At 38.1% G+C, this 16030-nt stretch overlaps 1 protein-coding gene across 1 annotated transcript; it reads left to right on the top strand.

Moving 5' to 3' along the window:
* Window positions 1-523: 523 nt before the first annotated feature.
* On the top strand, window positions 524-15043 carry LOC144650054 (uncharacterized). Its single transcript, XM_078509701.1, has 9 exons — window positions 524-797; window positions 2096-2302; window positions 4266-6457; window positions 9547-9613; window positions 10030-10098; window positions 11566-11640; window positions 12900-13151; window positions 13499-13629; window positions 14247-15043. The coding sequence occupies exons 1-9, from the start codon at window positions 576-578 to the stop codon at window positions 14299-14301; spliced, it is 3270 nt and encodes a 1089-aa protein (XP_078365827.1). The 5' UTR covers window positions 524-575; the 3' UTR covers window positions 14302-15043.
* Window positions 15044-16030: the final 987 nt, after the last annotated feature.

The following is a 16030-nucleotide window of genomic DNA, read 5'->3' as shown; positions in this document are numbered from 1 at the left end:
TTCTTTAACTGAGAAAAATCGTGATGATATCGATGACGTCATGTTTGTGACGAATTTTGTAATGTTTTAATATGCAGAATGAGCCGAAAGGTGGAACGTCTTAAGATGTTCCTCCAAAATCTTCGGCAAACTTCGTAAATCTTCGGAAACGTTCGTATTGCCTTTGAACAACACTCGGATTATCTTCGGAGATCTTCGGTCTGAAAATTGCTTAAAATGCAAAAAGTTGCTCGAGAGAGAAAAAGTTGCTCGAAGGGTAAAGAGTTGCTCGAAACATGAAAAGTTGCCAAAAAGTTGCCGAGCAACTTGTGGAAAGCCCTACGCAAAGCACAATGGGATTACGTCACTCGATTGCGCAATTTTGCAGATTTGTGAATTGTGATGGTCAAAGAAATCAAGCGATTTTATAACTCCTGGCCTCCAGCCGGAGTAAAAAGTATGATACCCATAATGCACTCTTGGTAGTCAGTGCACTCATGGCATTCACCAAATGAATGCCATGAGTGTTGACGGCTGTGAAGTGTGGGGCTGTGTGGGGTACTCCCTTGGGTTTGTGGGTACTCCCAAAGCATGTGATGATCGTGATGATCTGGGTACTACTGGACAAGACTGGGCATAGAAGCGAGGCGATTTTTTATCGCAGGCACAAAATTTGGGTCAGCGTTATTCTTGAGTATGCGTACATCGCCGAAATTCGCATACTGTGGGCAATGGCGAGGGAGTCAAACACAAATGACATCGCCGATTTTGATATAGATGAAGTTATAGATTGGGACAAGCACGATATTCCTTCAAAGGTCTGTTAGGTGTACTCTTAGGTAGCTTTTTCACCAGGGAAACAAATGATTTCCCAAGAAATAAATCGGTAAGAATCGACTAAACTTGAGTCGAATTGTACCCAGCGACGTTTTGTACTCAGTCGATTCCTCCTGGAAAAGTTTATTTTACATCCAAGTCCTTGAAGGAGTCCGGTAAAATGCCTTTCCTATAACAAGAAAGGTCCTTTGAAGAAGTGTTTGTGGCCATGGGGTTGTTTTAAGCATTTCGGTTTGAAATCATCAACCTGATGTGTCGTGTTCTTTCGAGGGCTTGAAAAATATTCAAGCTAAAGCTATAACCTTACGTACAATGGTTCGAAAAAGGAAAGTAAGCTTATAGGAGACTTGTTAACGTCATCTCTTTTCATCGATAAAATTTAATCTCAGTCGAGGACATTGAAAGTAATTTTTGAATATTTTGCCAATGGGAGCATTTGAAGGTAGAAAGGCTGTCGGAAGCGTCACGGAGCATCTCATGTTGATGAAGTTCTAATTGGAAGCTCAATATTTGGAATACTTTAACAGTGAACTTACGCGTACTTTTATTGAATGAGAGCAGAAATTACACCTACTTCAACTAAGGCGATAAAGTGGAAGGAAAGGATATTGATGGCGACATCTGATCATATGCACAGCTGGAAATACGCGGAGCGATCAACAACGTGCAATGAATTATTCATAACTACATCCGCGCATCAGGGTTTTTTTTTTTCAAATCATTAGATTTATTAAATCTAAATTGACACATGATTTTTTTAGTTGCTTATACTCGTTTTTTATTCAGACATTTTAAGCTTTTTTGGTTGAAATGAAAATGAAACTAACAGTAGTTCCTTTGTCTAGGCATTCCTTAGTTTTGGGTTTTCACGGCCAGTTCTTTCTTTTTAGTTAATTATTAGTATTTATGTATTGTTTATTTGATCATGTTTACACAGCCAACTGCAAAAGAATTGCAAGCATAATGCTACATAACCAAAATTTTATAAAGTAATTGAAACCTCTAAGTTTGTGAACATGTGTTCATTGTGCACCTTTCCACATGTAAAATATATTGAAGGTGGTAAAGGGTTTTTAAAAGAACTTTTTCTCCCTTGTGAATTTTTCATGAAAATGTAATCATTTTTCATGAAATGTAATCTGGAACCCTATCCCCCCCCCACCCCCCTTTCCACCCCTTATATTATACATGGAACCCAGGGAAAAATTGCTCACTTATTGATAATTAAGCACAGTTCAGTTAAATTGTTCATGTTCTAACATTCACACTTTGTCATTAGGATATTGAGTTTGAGCAACTTCAGAGTTTGAATGTGGCGGCATCCAATGTTGCATCAACTGCTACGACTCAATCAGCAACAAATACTCAAAATAGTGCCCAGGGAAGAGATGGACTGGTACTGGAGAGAAGTCAGCTGTTAGCATCTCAACAATCAGCTGGACTGCATCACAGGGATGCTGGGACAGCTATTGTTAGCATACCACAAGTAAGAACACAGTGTGGTATCCTCTCAATACTTCTTGCATTTAGAAACAAAATGGACTGCATGTTTATTTCATAGGAGGCAGAGCAGGGGGGGCAGGGGGCCTTCCCCCCCCCCCAAACGATGCGCCCCCACGTTTTGGTGCCAAAAATATCTGATCAGGTTACACTGTATGTAAACACGAAGTAGCCTCCGATCCAGATGTCGTTTGGGCTTGTCACACATTTTTTCCCCAAGAACAAAAAAAGGTTGATTGATTGGGGGGAGAAAAGATTGTGTGAAAAGCCCAAAGAGTATCTGTAAAGAAGACTTAACAAAAAGTAGCTTTTTTAAATGTTGAATTTTATACCAAATTAAGGGGGGTGACCCTTAGCAACAAAATGGTTGTTATAGATGGCTTCTAACCATCATATTTTGGGCTTCCAGGGATTTCATAATGTTTTGAAATAGGCGTCAGCAACTGAAAGAGAAGGCGGCTGTGACAAGCTGAGCTTGTTTATCACAAGCTGATTACCATGGCCAAAGTAACCGTTGACATAAAATTAAGTAGCTGGTGAAACTCCAGCAGGTGCTGGCTTGTTTTGAAAACCCTGGGCTTCCTTAGTATCCTGGGTTTAGTTTTTGGTCATGTTTGTTGTATTGGAGATTTCCTTAATTTCCGGTGTCATGTTACTGTAAAAACTATGACATCATAACTTTAAAAATAATTTGACTAAAATATTTCAAAAAATTCAATGCTACAGATTTTGCTTCTAAATGCACTCTACCCAGGGTGTTGATTTCAACGGAAAAAAATGTAAGCTGTGTGAGCTTTTAGGAGTTTTGTGTTGTGGTCATGTGACTTGCCAAATATGGTCATGACTTCTGAAAATAAAGGCAGTCTCCAATAGAACAAACATGGCCAAAAACTAAACCCAGGATACTAAGGGAGCCCAAGATATGACGGTTAGAAGCCATCCATAGTAACCATTATGTAGTTAACGTCTCCCCCCATTAGCTTTCAAAATGCAATCACATACATCATTAGCAGGTTTACATAGCCTCACAGGATGTAATTACATGACCAATCAGTGCCTGCATGGAAGAACAAGGAGCTTACCCCTGATATTTTTAAATTAATCCTTTAACCCATTGACCCTTAACTGGTCAAAACCAGGCCTTGAGGGAACGTGATTCTTCTGCCACTTGTACATTTGATTGTCATCACCTTTCATATCAGATGATTTTTTTGTCCAACTAATTAAGTTGGAAAAGTCTTACAATGCATTTCCTGGATTATCTTGATAGGTTGAATTGACCAGAGATACTAACACTAAGACCTAACAGAGTGAAGACTTAACTTAGCTTCAGACAACAGAACTAACCCACTGTTAAATTTCAAACTTAAATACGTTAACTAGATTTAACCTGAGGTAAGTATTGGCCCTGGACATTTTAGTGGAAATGTTTTAAGAGGACAAGGGTGACTGAAATGCTAAATGCTAGGTGAAAAAGAAAATGAAAGAAAAAGTCTGTAGTGCTTTTTGTTTATGCCCATAACAACAACATCGTTGTCATCAAAACGTGTGATAAATATCAAAGGGAATGTTAGTTTCCATCTTCAAATGAATTGCTGGGCAATTTGTCTGCAATCCCTTGGAAATAGAGCCAAAAAGGCATGTGTAGTGTTAAATAACCTTTTTTTGGTAAAAAAAAAATCCTAGGAGTCATTGGGTTAATACCTGCCAAGAATGATTATGTCAGATGATACATTATCATTCAAACTATTGCTAACATTTATCAGCAATTTCTAAGGACTTTTATACATGGGTAAATTATCAGAATAGCAAGACTTGCAGCCTTTAATTTATACACTAACATTTGATTACTCAGACTGAAAAGGTGCATCCAAGATCATGGTTTGCATTTTTTTAGGCTAATTTGATTATATGATTATTAATACTAAACATCGTTTTCTTGTTCAAAGGTTCCACAATCATCTGCCATAAATCCTGTGTTCCCTGGAGACCCAAGCTCCTTGTTAAGTGACATACGGCAGGAGTATCTTCATGCACATAATCTTATTGCTCGCTCTAGGACACCACCAACTCCTACCTTTCCCTCTGAGAACTTTGATCTGCCTCCAATCACCCCACCTGGATCACTACACACACATTCGACCTTTCCTGTTGGACAGCAGCCATTGAGAATGGCTTTACTATCAAACCTCAACCGACCAGCAACTGTTCAACCACGGTTACCCTCATTTGTGCAACCAAACCTGCCCCCATCAATGAACAATGTCAGCATGAATCAACAACTGCAATCTGTGGTGGGTGAGTCAATCGGAGAAGGCTCTAACATTGAACAACTCATTGATGAAATTGTAGAACGAGATATGCCTCAAGGTGTCAGTGAACCTATTGTTTTTGCACCTCAAGTTTCACAGCAGCCAAATCCTCCTACAGCTCATTTACAGATTGCATCAAACACTTTACAAAAGGGAATTTCACCAACAAGCCCGGGACAGTTACCTATTGTACAGACAAGTACCTCTGGAAAATCAACATTACCTCTGGGAGTGGTGCCAGGAGGAAGTCCTCTAAATGCTGCCAGTAGTCCTGGAAGTCCATTGTCATCATCAAGAAGTCCGAGTCCCAAAGTGAAACAAACAAACCATACATGCAAAGGATCTACACCAGTAAGATCAGTAAGTCAAGCTGTGAGGCTCACTCCATCTGCTGTTCAGGCAGGCTCTTCACTGCAGAATGTAGGAGGATTGTCTGCTTCACAATCAGCTGTGAAAGCTGCAAGGCCTTTTTCATCTCTCACAAATTCACAAATGTTGCAGATGGCAGTTCCATCTGCTGTTGCATCTGGACCATCTCATCCTCACATTGGAGTAAACTCTTCAAAGTTACCTCCTAGTAATGTACCAGTTAAAAATAATGTGGAAGGGGCAAATGTAAGTCCTCAGGGTGCTAGAGTAATAGTGCCTTCTTCTACAGTTCAAGCAAATGCCTCTCAAGTACAAGGGCCTAACAGTGCTGCTCATAATGTAGGAGTTTCTGGCACAAATTCTAACAAGGTGTCTTCTCAGAAAGGAGTACAAGGGACAAATGTAGCTACAGTCATCACCCAATCTAGTGGTACACATAATCAAACTAATCCATTACAAGCTTTGGCATCTAACCCTCAACTCTTAGGTCAACTTGTAAAAGCCATTGGACAACCAAAACAGCAAGGATCAAGTGGTCAAGTTGTAGCCTCAGCAGCTAGTATTCAGACTGGCCAGCCACTTATTTGTTATGTAGTTCCACAATCTGGGGCACAAGGGTCACAAGCAAAGTCTTCTATTCCCTTGACAGCCTCAAATCATCCAGTGAAGATGATACTGGTAAATGCTAATTCGCCTCTTAAATCACCAGTGTCACTAAAACCACATCCAGGCAAAATGGCATTAATGAACCCTGCTAACACTGCCTTAAATTCAAAGTCTGTGTTATCTCCATCTCAGTCAGCAGGTGCTCAAGGTGAATTGGAAACAGCCTTTAATCCTAGCTTTAAAAATATACCTTCATTTGTTGAATCTGGCGACATGGCTATTAGTGGAGTGAACAATGAAACATTCATGTCACAGAGCAATGTGCAGCTGGGTTCAGCTCAGACATCACTTGGATTACTTGTGAATAATTTAAACACTAAAAAGAGTTCCACAGCTTTGGGATCTGCACAGTCAAACACTGTACCTTTATTACAAACACCTTTATCATCCAGTGGCAATGTTGTTCAAATAACATTTGTCAACGAGGCAACAGCAATCAGTCAAGTGGTTGCTGCTTCACCTTCACCAACTTTGTTGTCTTTGTCATCTTCGTCTGGTGGAAGTGGAAGTCACGTTATGTCTTCAGTCACCTCACACTCCTCTGTGACAAGTTCAACAGAACACCCACTGCCATCATCACATACATTGTTGCCGCGAGCTACTACAGAGCAGGAAACCTCCGCCAATCAACATGACAGTGATGAGGATGATGATGATAGTACTCCTTTATCCCAAGTGGCAGAAAACTTAAAAAAGGTGGCTGGCACTGATGATGTTAAGAAGAAGAAAAAGAAAAAGAAAGAAAAAGGGACTAAAAGAAAGAAGAGAGAAAAGGATGGTCAAGAGCTAAATAAGTGAGTGTCTGTTTTAGATCATGATAATGAATATGAGACAATAAGAAATAGAAATCAAACTGGTTTTTAAATTGGAAAATTCTGAGTTTTGGTGATGAGGGCCAATTTCACTCCTTCCTTTGATTCCTGTTAAACATTTTAATTGAATAATTAGTTAATATCAAATCAAATTAAGTAATTAATCTTGTGAAGCAGGTAGGGGGTGGGTGCATATGACTGTGTCCACTGGGCTAAACTTTTAGCACATTTACATTACTTTATATAAAGTTCACAAAGGCTTATTATTTGTTTTTGAAAACATACTGCTCTCCTAGTTTGTTTGTGGTTTTTGACGCTGACTGTTTTTTGATGTTACTTTCAAAAGACGTTTCGGCTAGTTCTTAAGCCTTCATCAGTTAACCCATTGACGCCTGAAGGTTTTACGCAAGCACCCACCCCTAAATACCTGGCTCTTTTACAGCATTGAACGCAAATGTACGAGTGGAAAAAGTAAACCATATGCGCAGTAAATTCAGACAAACAATTAGTTTCTGAAGTAAACTTTGATTAAAACTAGACATGTTGAAAGACCAATTTATGACTAAAAGAGATTATCAGCCTTGATAAATTGATCCCAAACCAAACTAAAGACAGCGATAAAATTTTATTCATCTCCGCATGTCATTTTAGAGCTCACTTGTAAAAACATGGAGACTTTGTACAAATTCTTAAGAAAAATCGTAAAATAGTCTGGTAAAAGATAGGTTTACAATCTGTACAACTGACACTGTCGTTAATTCAATAACAATGAGCTTTTTTTTTGGTTCAGAAAACCGGTAATTTGAGATGATAAAATTATCTTCAAATCACGGCGGCGTTAAAAAGCATAAAAACGCTTACAAAATTACAGAATTCAGACTACTAAATCAACACTAGCACTGCTTTCCACGCGTTTCTTCACTATTAATGTTAGTAGACATACTCCTTTGTATATTCTGAAGCACTGTTGTAATTTTCAAAAGTGATAGACATAATTCAAAACAAAGCGAAGCTAGACAATGAAGAAGCAAGTCTCCCGAAAGATAGATCTCAGATAACAACATGTGCGCAACAAATCTGTTCGCCTTCAAAAGCCTAAAAATTCCGGACTCAAAATGGATAAATGAGAGAGCCTTGAAAGAAACTTTGTTTAGAATTTCTTTTTAGTTCGGATGAAACCAAGTAATGTGTTCACAAGTGTCAGAAAATCAAAATTTTTCGAGCCGTGCTGTACTGCACGGCAGAATTAATTATATAAGCTTATCCACATGTTCATGTTGAAAGCGAAGTTTTAATTTTGGAGTCAATTCATTTTATTGTACACTAAATGGATTTACCGATCGTTCAAAAAATTACATCCAAATTCGAAGCAATAACAGTACATTACCATTTCGTTCTCAGAAGACTTGAGAAGCCGCATTAAGTCCGTGTTTTGAATCCAAAACGCATTTGTAAGCGCCATTACACCATGTCTTCGCGGCAGTGGAAGGAAGGATTCATCAACAAGGTTTTAGCACTCTGTACTCCATGGTTCTTTCGTTTTACGGCCACTTTAAAATTCTATAGTGTTTCTCCTTTCCGTTTTAAGCCCTAAAGATGGTATTTTTCTTGTTCAGAATCAAAAACAAGGCCTTGGAAGTTTGTAAATACGTGCCGCGCGGCTCCATGATTTCCTTGTTTATTTTCAACACACGGAATAAGACGAAAAACCTTTTTTCTAGGACCCCAAGAGTTCCCTAAAAATATGTGCAGAAAACAGATTCTGATTGGTTTATTTTCCCTTATTATCTATAGAACAATAGGTGAACCAAAAAAACTCCAGGGAGGAAGGGAAAGGGCATTTGCCAACACGTGGTTTTCAAGGCCGGCTGAGGCCGGCACAGGCATTTTGGGGGTGGTTTTCGCGCGGCCGGCTACGGCCAGCACAGGCGCCAATGGGTTAAAAAACTGAAGCTGTTACACGCGATTTACTGCTCTCCTTATGGTACTATTTTTCCAAGCTCACGGATGTATGGGCTGAACGCATGCACAGAAGACTTACAGAGGCAAATCTTGCTCAATCACGATAAATTGACATTCCAAGATGGTGCCCAATATGTAAAATGACTAAAAAGGATCTGTTCAGTTCATGATCAAAATCTACCTTTGTAGCCTTTGTAGTAAATGAAAAGGAAATATCCTAAAGAACACTCAACTGCCCAGATCTGGACATCACAGTCAAGATATTTTACGTGGTGACAATTTCTAACAAAAACAAACAGGAAAAAAACTAAAAATTTCTCAAGTGGATTGGAGGCTTGAACCATTGCCTATCCGAACTGCTTTCAAACACTAATGCTCTGTGTCATGTGCCCTTATACACAGATATTCTGTACGTGATCACCTATAAAGTAAAGCTCAGTAAATTCTAAATACATACCGGTAGTCGTGGCAAACTTTAGCCAAAGTGTTGAAGTGATTCTTTCACTTCTTTTTTCGGATGTTTTGAGCTGAGTAAAGTGAAGTAAAGAAAGTTCAACATGATTTGTTTTGGCAAATCTTTGTAAAAGTTTGTGGTTTTAATTCTAGTTTCATAATTAATTTTCTGAGTTTAGTGGCTCACAGCCACTTTGATAAAAATTTTAAACCAAGGATACATTTATACCACAACACATACAAGTGTGTAAGGCAGCTTGCAAATTACAGTAATTATTATCGAAAAAACAGAGCTCCAGTTAGATTTGAATGCAAGGTGTCAACAAGGAATTCCAATACAGTTAAATACTCCAATTCCACCAAATCACTAATCAGGTACGTAGCTGACCACGTTGGGATTTTGGCCTGAGATCTCCCACTTATCTGGAATACTGTATGGAACACTGTTGATTGATATTGACCCTAAGTGTAGCTGGCCTTTTTACTTGATAGATAGTGGTTCGTTGTTGTGGTTCAGTTGATACTTTACGAGAATTATATGGCTACACTACTATGACATGTATGACATTCACAGCACAACTACATCCGTCATAATAAAGTGTTTGTTTAAGCCACTGATTTAATTATTGATGCCTAGCTGTTCCTTTTGTTTGTAGGCCACTAACAGCTTATGAGCTTTTCTTCAAGGAAACCCAAGCAACCATACGGTCAAAAAACCCTGCGGTAAGCATATTAAGCATGCTTCTCACATTCACTATTACAGTCATCAACAAATTTCAGACAAATTTGCAGGAGTTACTGGTGTTTGGGATTATGGTATCACATGGTATTTGCTGGCCAGGAGGTCCATATAGGGACAAACTGTGCCCAAGATCTTGAGTATGGCATGTGGCCATGGGCTGAGGATCCTACTCAAGATAGCTATACAGACCAAACGAGGCTGGCAAATAACTTTTAACAGAAAATATGTTTTTTTTCCTACTTTAATTTGAATTTGTTTTGTAAAGTTTCAGATCATGACATTTGTACACAGCATGAGCAGTGGTGCTGTACTCATTGAACACTGTGTTAAATGTAGCATTTAGTTGCTTAACGATGTTGTGTACAAGGATAATTTAGTGATGTACAATTTTCAACAGGCTCAGTTTGAAGATATCAAGAGGATTGTAGACCAATTGTGGGAAAATTTGAATGAAAACCACAGAAAGGTATGACTGCATCTCTTTTATAAATAACTGTAAGCTCTAACTAACTAGTCAAATGTGAGTTTTGAGTTGATTGATTTGAACAAAGAAGTGAACAAAGAATTTGTTCAACAATTGAACAAAGAATTTAGTTTTGGGAGTCAACTCTGACATTTACAGGCCAAGTCATGTTTTGTAGTTCAATACAAAATATAATATAGCTATTATTGTCCTCTCCTGTTTCACATATTTTGGAAAAGTTGAAGTTATCACTAATAAAAATAAAGTCACATTGTGTCTACAGACATTGTGTGTACTAAACTGTGAGTATTGGTTGGCAAAACACAGAGAAAAACTTGTAAGAAAAAGTTTTAAATGGGGGTTTGTCCTTTCATTCAACATTTCTTTCAGTCAGACATTGTTACTCAGGCATTGACCTCTCGACCAGAGCACACCAATTAAAAGTTAAAATTCTCATATTTTGCTCAAATTATTCACATTCCAGCTGCTGTGCAACACAAAATATAAAAACATGGCATACATGTATGGTGGCATTAAATTCAATCATTTTCTTGTAAATGTTACTTACATTAAGGGGGGCCTTTGTTGCTAAGGAATTGCTAAAGATGGTTTTTGGTGGCAAGCCATTTTGGAGCATTTGGTAATGCTTAATGGTGAATATTGTTTGGAGGAAGAAGAACTGCAAGAAAAAAAATGGTATTCTGCATTCGTAACTAGTGCCAGTCCCAAACCACATGCCAGAATTTAAAATCCCTAATACTTTGAGAAGAGGTAGAGTTCCGATTTTTTTTTAAAGAATTAGGGTTACCCTCCGGTAACATGACCTTTTTTATAATCCTATGTATGGAATTACTGTTTACATGTAAGAATGGAACGCTGCTGAAAATAAGGGTGTTTATTATGCTATAACATGTTTATAATGCAAATGTTATACAAAGCAATTAGCATTAAGCATGTGGACATCTTTTATCTAGCTGTTGGCACTGATTCTAATTTCAGATCCATATGCCTTACAGTTTTAAAGTTTTTTCTATTCCGGTCATGTGACTGTCAAATATGGCCATGATTTCGAATTCTTTTAAAAAGGTCTCTTCAATGGAACAAAGTTGTGCAAAAAGCTTATCCATAAGAGGTTTGGTTTCCAAAAAATATGATTGTCGGAAAGTTTTCTTTGCAACAAATTGGTAGTTAAGAAGGACCCCCTTAATGGCACGCCTAACTTCTTAGACAAGACTGTTCTTTGCAGCTGACTTCCACAGCAAATGATATTTGCAAGTTCAAAACAGTAGTTGTGATCTGTTTGAAGCAGCTTATCACCTTTGCTTATCTTGTCTGGCTTAAGCTTGAGTCAATTGTGGATCTTTCCATGGGTTCGTATTTAAGAAACAGATGAATGCCACATTCTATGAGGCTATTGTGAAGCAGTGTTTGCTTATCGTGGAATTCACAGGTTACACATATTGTTTGTAGGGTTTGCAAGAGAAAGCACAACAGGAATTCCAAAAAGCTCAAGAAGAACACAGAGCCAAGACATTGTCACAGGAGGTATGCTGTAATCTTGATTGAAACATACTTAATAACATCTACATGTATAGCTGGGTGATTTTCTAAGTGACTACGATAATTTCCCCTGTCCATCACTATAGCCAGAGCATTAGGTAAGTGACCACCTCACATAGGCAAGTGCACTTTGAGACAATCAGATAGTTCAAAATTTTCTTTTGTTTTTAACCTCATGGTAAGTGACCACTTCACTTAATCAACTGAACTATGGGCACCAATTGGGTAACAAGATGCCTTACATCCACATATCAAGGTAGAACAAGACCGTTGCCTTACATCATTGTTTGTTTGCGAGTGGCTATTTTGATATATCATAATGTCCACCACTAGTATTGCAACTTCGGAATTGCACTGAAGGAACTAAAATTTATTTGAATTACATGTACTATAATTATGTGTTTTGGAACAAAGCATTACTGTGTTGTACTGCAGATGCCTCGTGCTTGGATTCAGCCTATAAAATGACTACAGACTATCACTATGGCTTTAAATTTAGACCCCCTGTGGTCTGACTCTCTGTAGCTTAGCAGCCACCTTCATTTTTGGTTTCACATCAGTGAGATATAAGCAGAGATTCCAACCCACTGAGATGAAAAAACGGGAGATTATGGTCACAAGCCTCTAGGGGGGTCCAGCGGCATGCACCCCTGGGAAATTTTAAAAATATAGGCCTCTAAGATGCCATTTCCTGTGTTTTGAGATCATAGTGAATGGAAATTTACCAACTATAAACCATACAAAATGAAGCAAGACCATGAACAAACACAAGCGTTGCAGGAAGTCAAGGCACTCAATCACATTACAGCCTCCAAAAACTGCAGGCTGATGCTTAGCCTCCCAAGCAGTCGTTCTTCGTGGGGAGGAGTGAAACACGATCGCCCCTAAGAACGACTGCGTGGGAGGCTAGCTGATGCTAGAAAGCCCAAGATGATTGACCAAGATACAATAGAAAAACGACAAAAGAATTGTGCAAAATGGCTAGTGTAGCAAGATCTTGAAATTGACCTGAAAATAACACCCTCCTCTGTTAGTTTCTCTCTCAATTCAATGTAAAATTGATGCAGACATTTGACATTTTCAAAGACTTGTCAGGATTACTTCAGACTTGTCCCAGTTTCTTTTAATATACCTATATTGGTTCGAATTCACTTCTGGTGTCAACACCAAATTACCAAAAAGGTTAGTTTTGTTGTAATAATTATCTGCAAGAAATACAAGCTTTGCAAATTTTTCTCCTTCAGGATGAACCTAGTCCAAAAATGAGAAAAGTCGAGAAAACAGATACTGCTGTATCCAGCACTGCATCTGCCACACTGGAAGATATTAAAGATTCAGCTGCACCCCCTGCAGTACCTGGCAGTAAACCCTTTGGTCGTGCTCAAAGTCAAGTTCCTATGGCTGGGAAACCAGTGGCAACTGTACCTCCAATGGCAGCTAGTAATAAAGCAATGAGTAGTACAGTTACTCAACCAACAGTCCCAACCAAGCCTAAGGTCAGTATGTAACCTCACTAGCTACACATAGTAGCAACTCTGGAACTTTTGTTTTTGGTTACAGTGTTCTTTCAGGGCTGTGTTCCATCTAAATCATATAGTGAACATTAAAACATAAACCCTGTATGAAATTAAATATTATAAAACTGGCAACAAGAATACCAACAAGTTTAACTTATCTTTTGTCTATGACCAATCTATAAATTCTCAGGACGCCTAATTGCAAATGTCATAATCACTTTTTTTCTAGGTTGAATTTAAAGGAAGTTTAATGTTTAGTTATGTTCAAAGTTCGAAAAAGGTTATTTAATTACCTTTATTATTTTTGTTCTTTGCATTCTTCACAGAAGAGCAAAGTAACTGTTAACCCAATAAGCCAGCGTATCTGTTTATGTGATGGTTGTAACAAGCCAGCCCGCACAACCAAGGAACGTGGCACTCAGTACTGTAGCAATGAGTGTATTGTCAAGCACTGCCGGTATGATCTTCCTTTTTACAGTGTACTGTATCAAGTAATAAATACATCACTTGTTATCCATCCACATGTACTTCTCTTGCTTCGCTGTACTTTACTTCCTTGATGTGCTTTGCCCGCTAACTCGAACTGACTTCCATTTCCCTTGGATTTAACCCCACTTTTCAGTCGTTTTTACTTTGTCAACTCAAACTCAAAAACCTCAAAAACTCTGCAACAGTACCTTGAACTAAATTTCATTTAGTTGGACATTTAAATTAAATTTCCCTTGATCAAAATTTGGGTCAAAATTACCCCGATAACTTGAATTCCGGTTCTTGCAACTTTTTTTTTTTGTTTTAGTCTCAATTGCTACACTTTAAATAGAACTCTGTTCCAAATATCACACATCAAACTCTTGAAATACTACTCTTTTCCAAATATGGCAAGTATTTAAGATAAATGTGGCTCGTTTAGAAATTTCTCAGCCTGTATTATAAACTGGATAACGTTATGGGGAATAAAACTGAATGGGTTGAAAAGTTGTTTGAATGCAACAATTTAAAGTGTCTGAGTAAGGCATCCTAATTAGGTGACTTTAATTTTCACTCTTTAATGAGTTTTGGTGTTCTTTCTTTTAGAATGGCCTTTACTGTGTGGGTTGAACAGCGAAATATGAAATCAGAAGTCAGTTGATGGAATGGCTAAAGCTGTTCATGTTAATATTAGTGATACACTGTATAGTTAAAGACATGTGTAAAGCATTGGTCAACTGCATTATTTATTAACAAGAATTACCTTACAAGTTAGGTAGATATGACACTATTGATTACTAGGGACTGTGGCACGGCTGGGTTTTGTCAAATAAGTTTTACCCAATGCTGGCTATGAAACTTAATGTGTGTGAAGAAATTACTTCTGTGGATCTAAATGACAAAACCATGGCTTCATTACAAATAAATATGTCTCCCAGGCAATATAATAAACAGTTACAAACAAAGAGATTAACTGCCAGTGTACCTTAACAATTTTAGCCATTTTCTCACATCAATCTGTGACACAGTTCCTTGAATCAGGCATTTTGTTAGTACTGTAACAGGGGTATATTCAACAATGTAATGCTATGTGAGACTGATAAGCTTGATTGTGGTACTGAGGCGGAAAAGAAGAAGGAGGAGGAGAATGTTGCTGATAATGATAATGTTCAAAACAGAGATGATAAGTTAAACCTTTGTTATATTATTGCAGCAGTTTAATTAGTTGTAGACCTGCAATGTTATGTAATGCTTTATTGTAGATTACTCCATGATAAAGAAGTTAATGATATATTGTGCACATGGAAATATAACCTGTTGAGTTGGTATCCAATGGGTTGAAATTCGTGATCATTTTTTCAATTTATTAATAAAACAAAATAAACTGAAGAACACACAAGGAATTCAAGGAGCCAGTTTCAGTCTAGAACATGTAAGGATAGTGGGGGGGGGGGGGCAGGGGGGTCTGAACCTCCCGCTTCCTGTACCTTCTACCCCTGCCTTGCGCCCCTTTTCGTAGCTGTTCTCTCCTGTTTGCTCCATGTTCTATTGCGAAATATAATGAAATGCAAAGAAATTTCACTTGTTTTCTCCCGGTTCCTGCCACCTTAAGAATCCTGCTTCCCGCCCTCTCTCCTCCTGCTTCCCGCCCGTTTTCTCCTGTGCTCCCGCTCCCTGTCCCCCTCCACAGGATAAACACTCGTTCAATTTTAAAGGGACTGGTGGGGGACTGTTTTGTGTTGTCATCACCACCAGCTGAAGGGATTTGCTCTGAGCACAGCAGAAACAGTTCATTTGTAACCTTTGTGTCCAATCCCCAGAAAAAATGTATAAAATATGTGTATTTTTCACTGTAAAAGCACACGAAAAACATACGTACATGTTAGAGAAAGACATATATCATGGTTCAATTTTACTGATTTGGTACAAATTGGTATTTTCCTTTGTTTCAGTGTATGGTAATATATGATAATTAATATAAAACAAAGAAAAATAACAATTTGTACCAAGGGTAAAATTGAACCACATTAGTGTTATATGCCACCTGGAAAAGCCATTCATTGACTTGTTGTCATCAAGTTTCCACTGTCATCCATTTTTTGCAGTTATTAAAAGCTTGATGCATGTGCATGTTTTATGTATGCAAGTACATGTAGCAGACAGTTTGCATGTGTCTGATGATGTTTTTCCTTTCTATAATTTACTGTTTGATGCTGTTGATAACCATCATAAATTTTTAATTAAAACTATATGTAACACCTGAACAACCTAAGAGCAAATAAACTGGTAAAGTAGGTGACCACATGCCCCAGGGGTACTGGATACTAGCAATTCAATCATTGCTCTCTCTGCATTTGTGATCCTAGCATATCACGATTACAGGAAATGGA

Source organism: Oculina patagonica, chromosome 4 (assembly GCF_052425735.1).
Source record: "Oculina patagonica isolate OP01 chromosome 4, crgOcupat, whole genome shotgun sequence".
NCBI lineage: Eukaryota > Metazoa > Cnidaria > Anthozoa > Scleractinia > Oculinidae > Oculina > Oculina patagonica.
This window is presented reverse-complemented; position numbering and strand designations above follow the sequence as displayed.

Excerpts from the sequence above, each read along its gene's own strand:
- LOC144650054 (XM_078509701.1), top strand. The coding sequence starts at position 576 with ATGATCGTGATGATCTGGGTACTACTGGACAAGACTGGGCATAGAAGC. Across the intron at positions 11,641-12,899 it reads CCAAGACATTGTCACAGGAG|GATGAACCTAGTCCAAAAAT; the intron begins GTATGCTGTAAT and ends TTTCTCCTTCAG. Across the intron at positions 13,152-13,498 it reads CAGTCCCAACCAAGCCTAAG|AAGAGCAAAGTAACTGTTAA; the intron begins GTCAGTATGTAA and ends CATTCTTCACAG.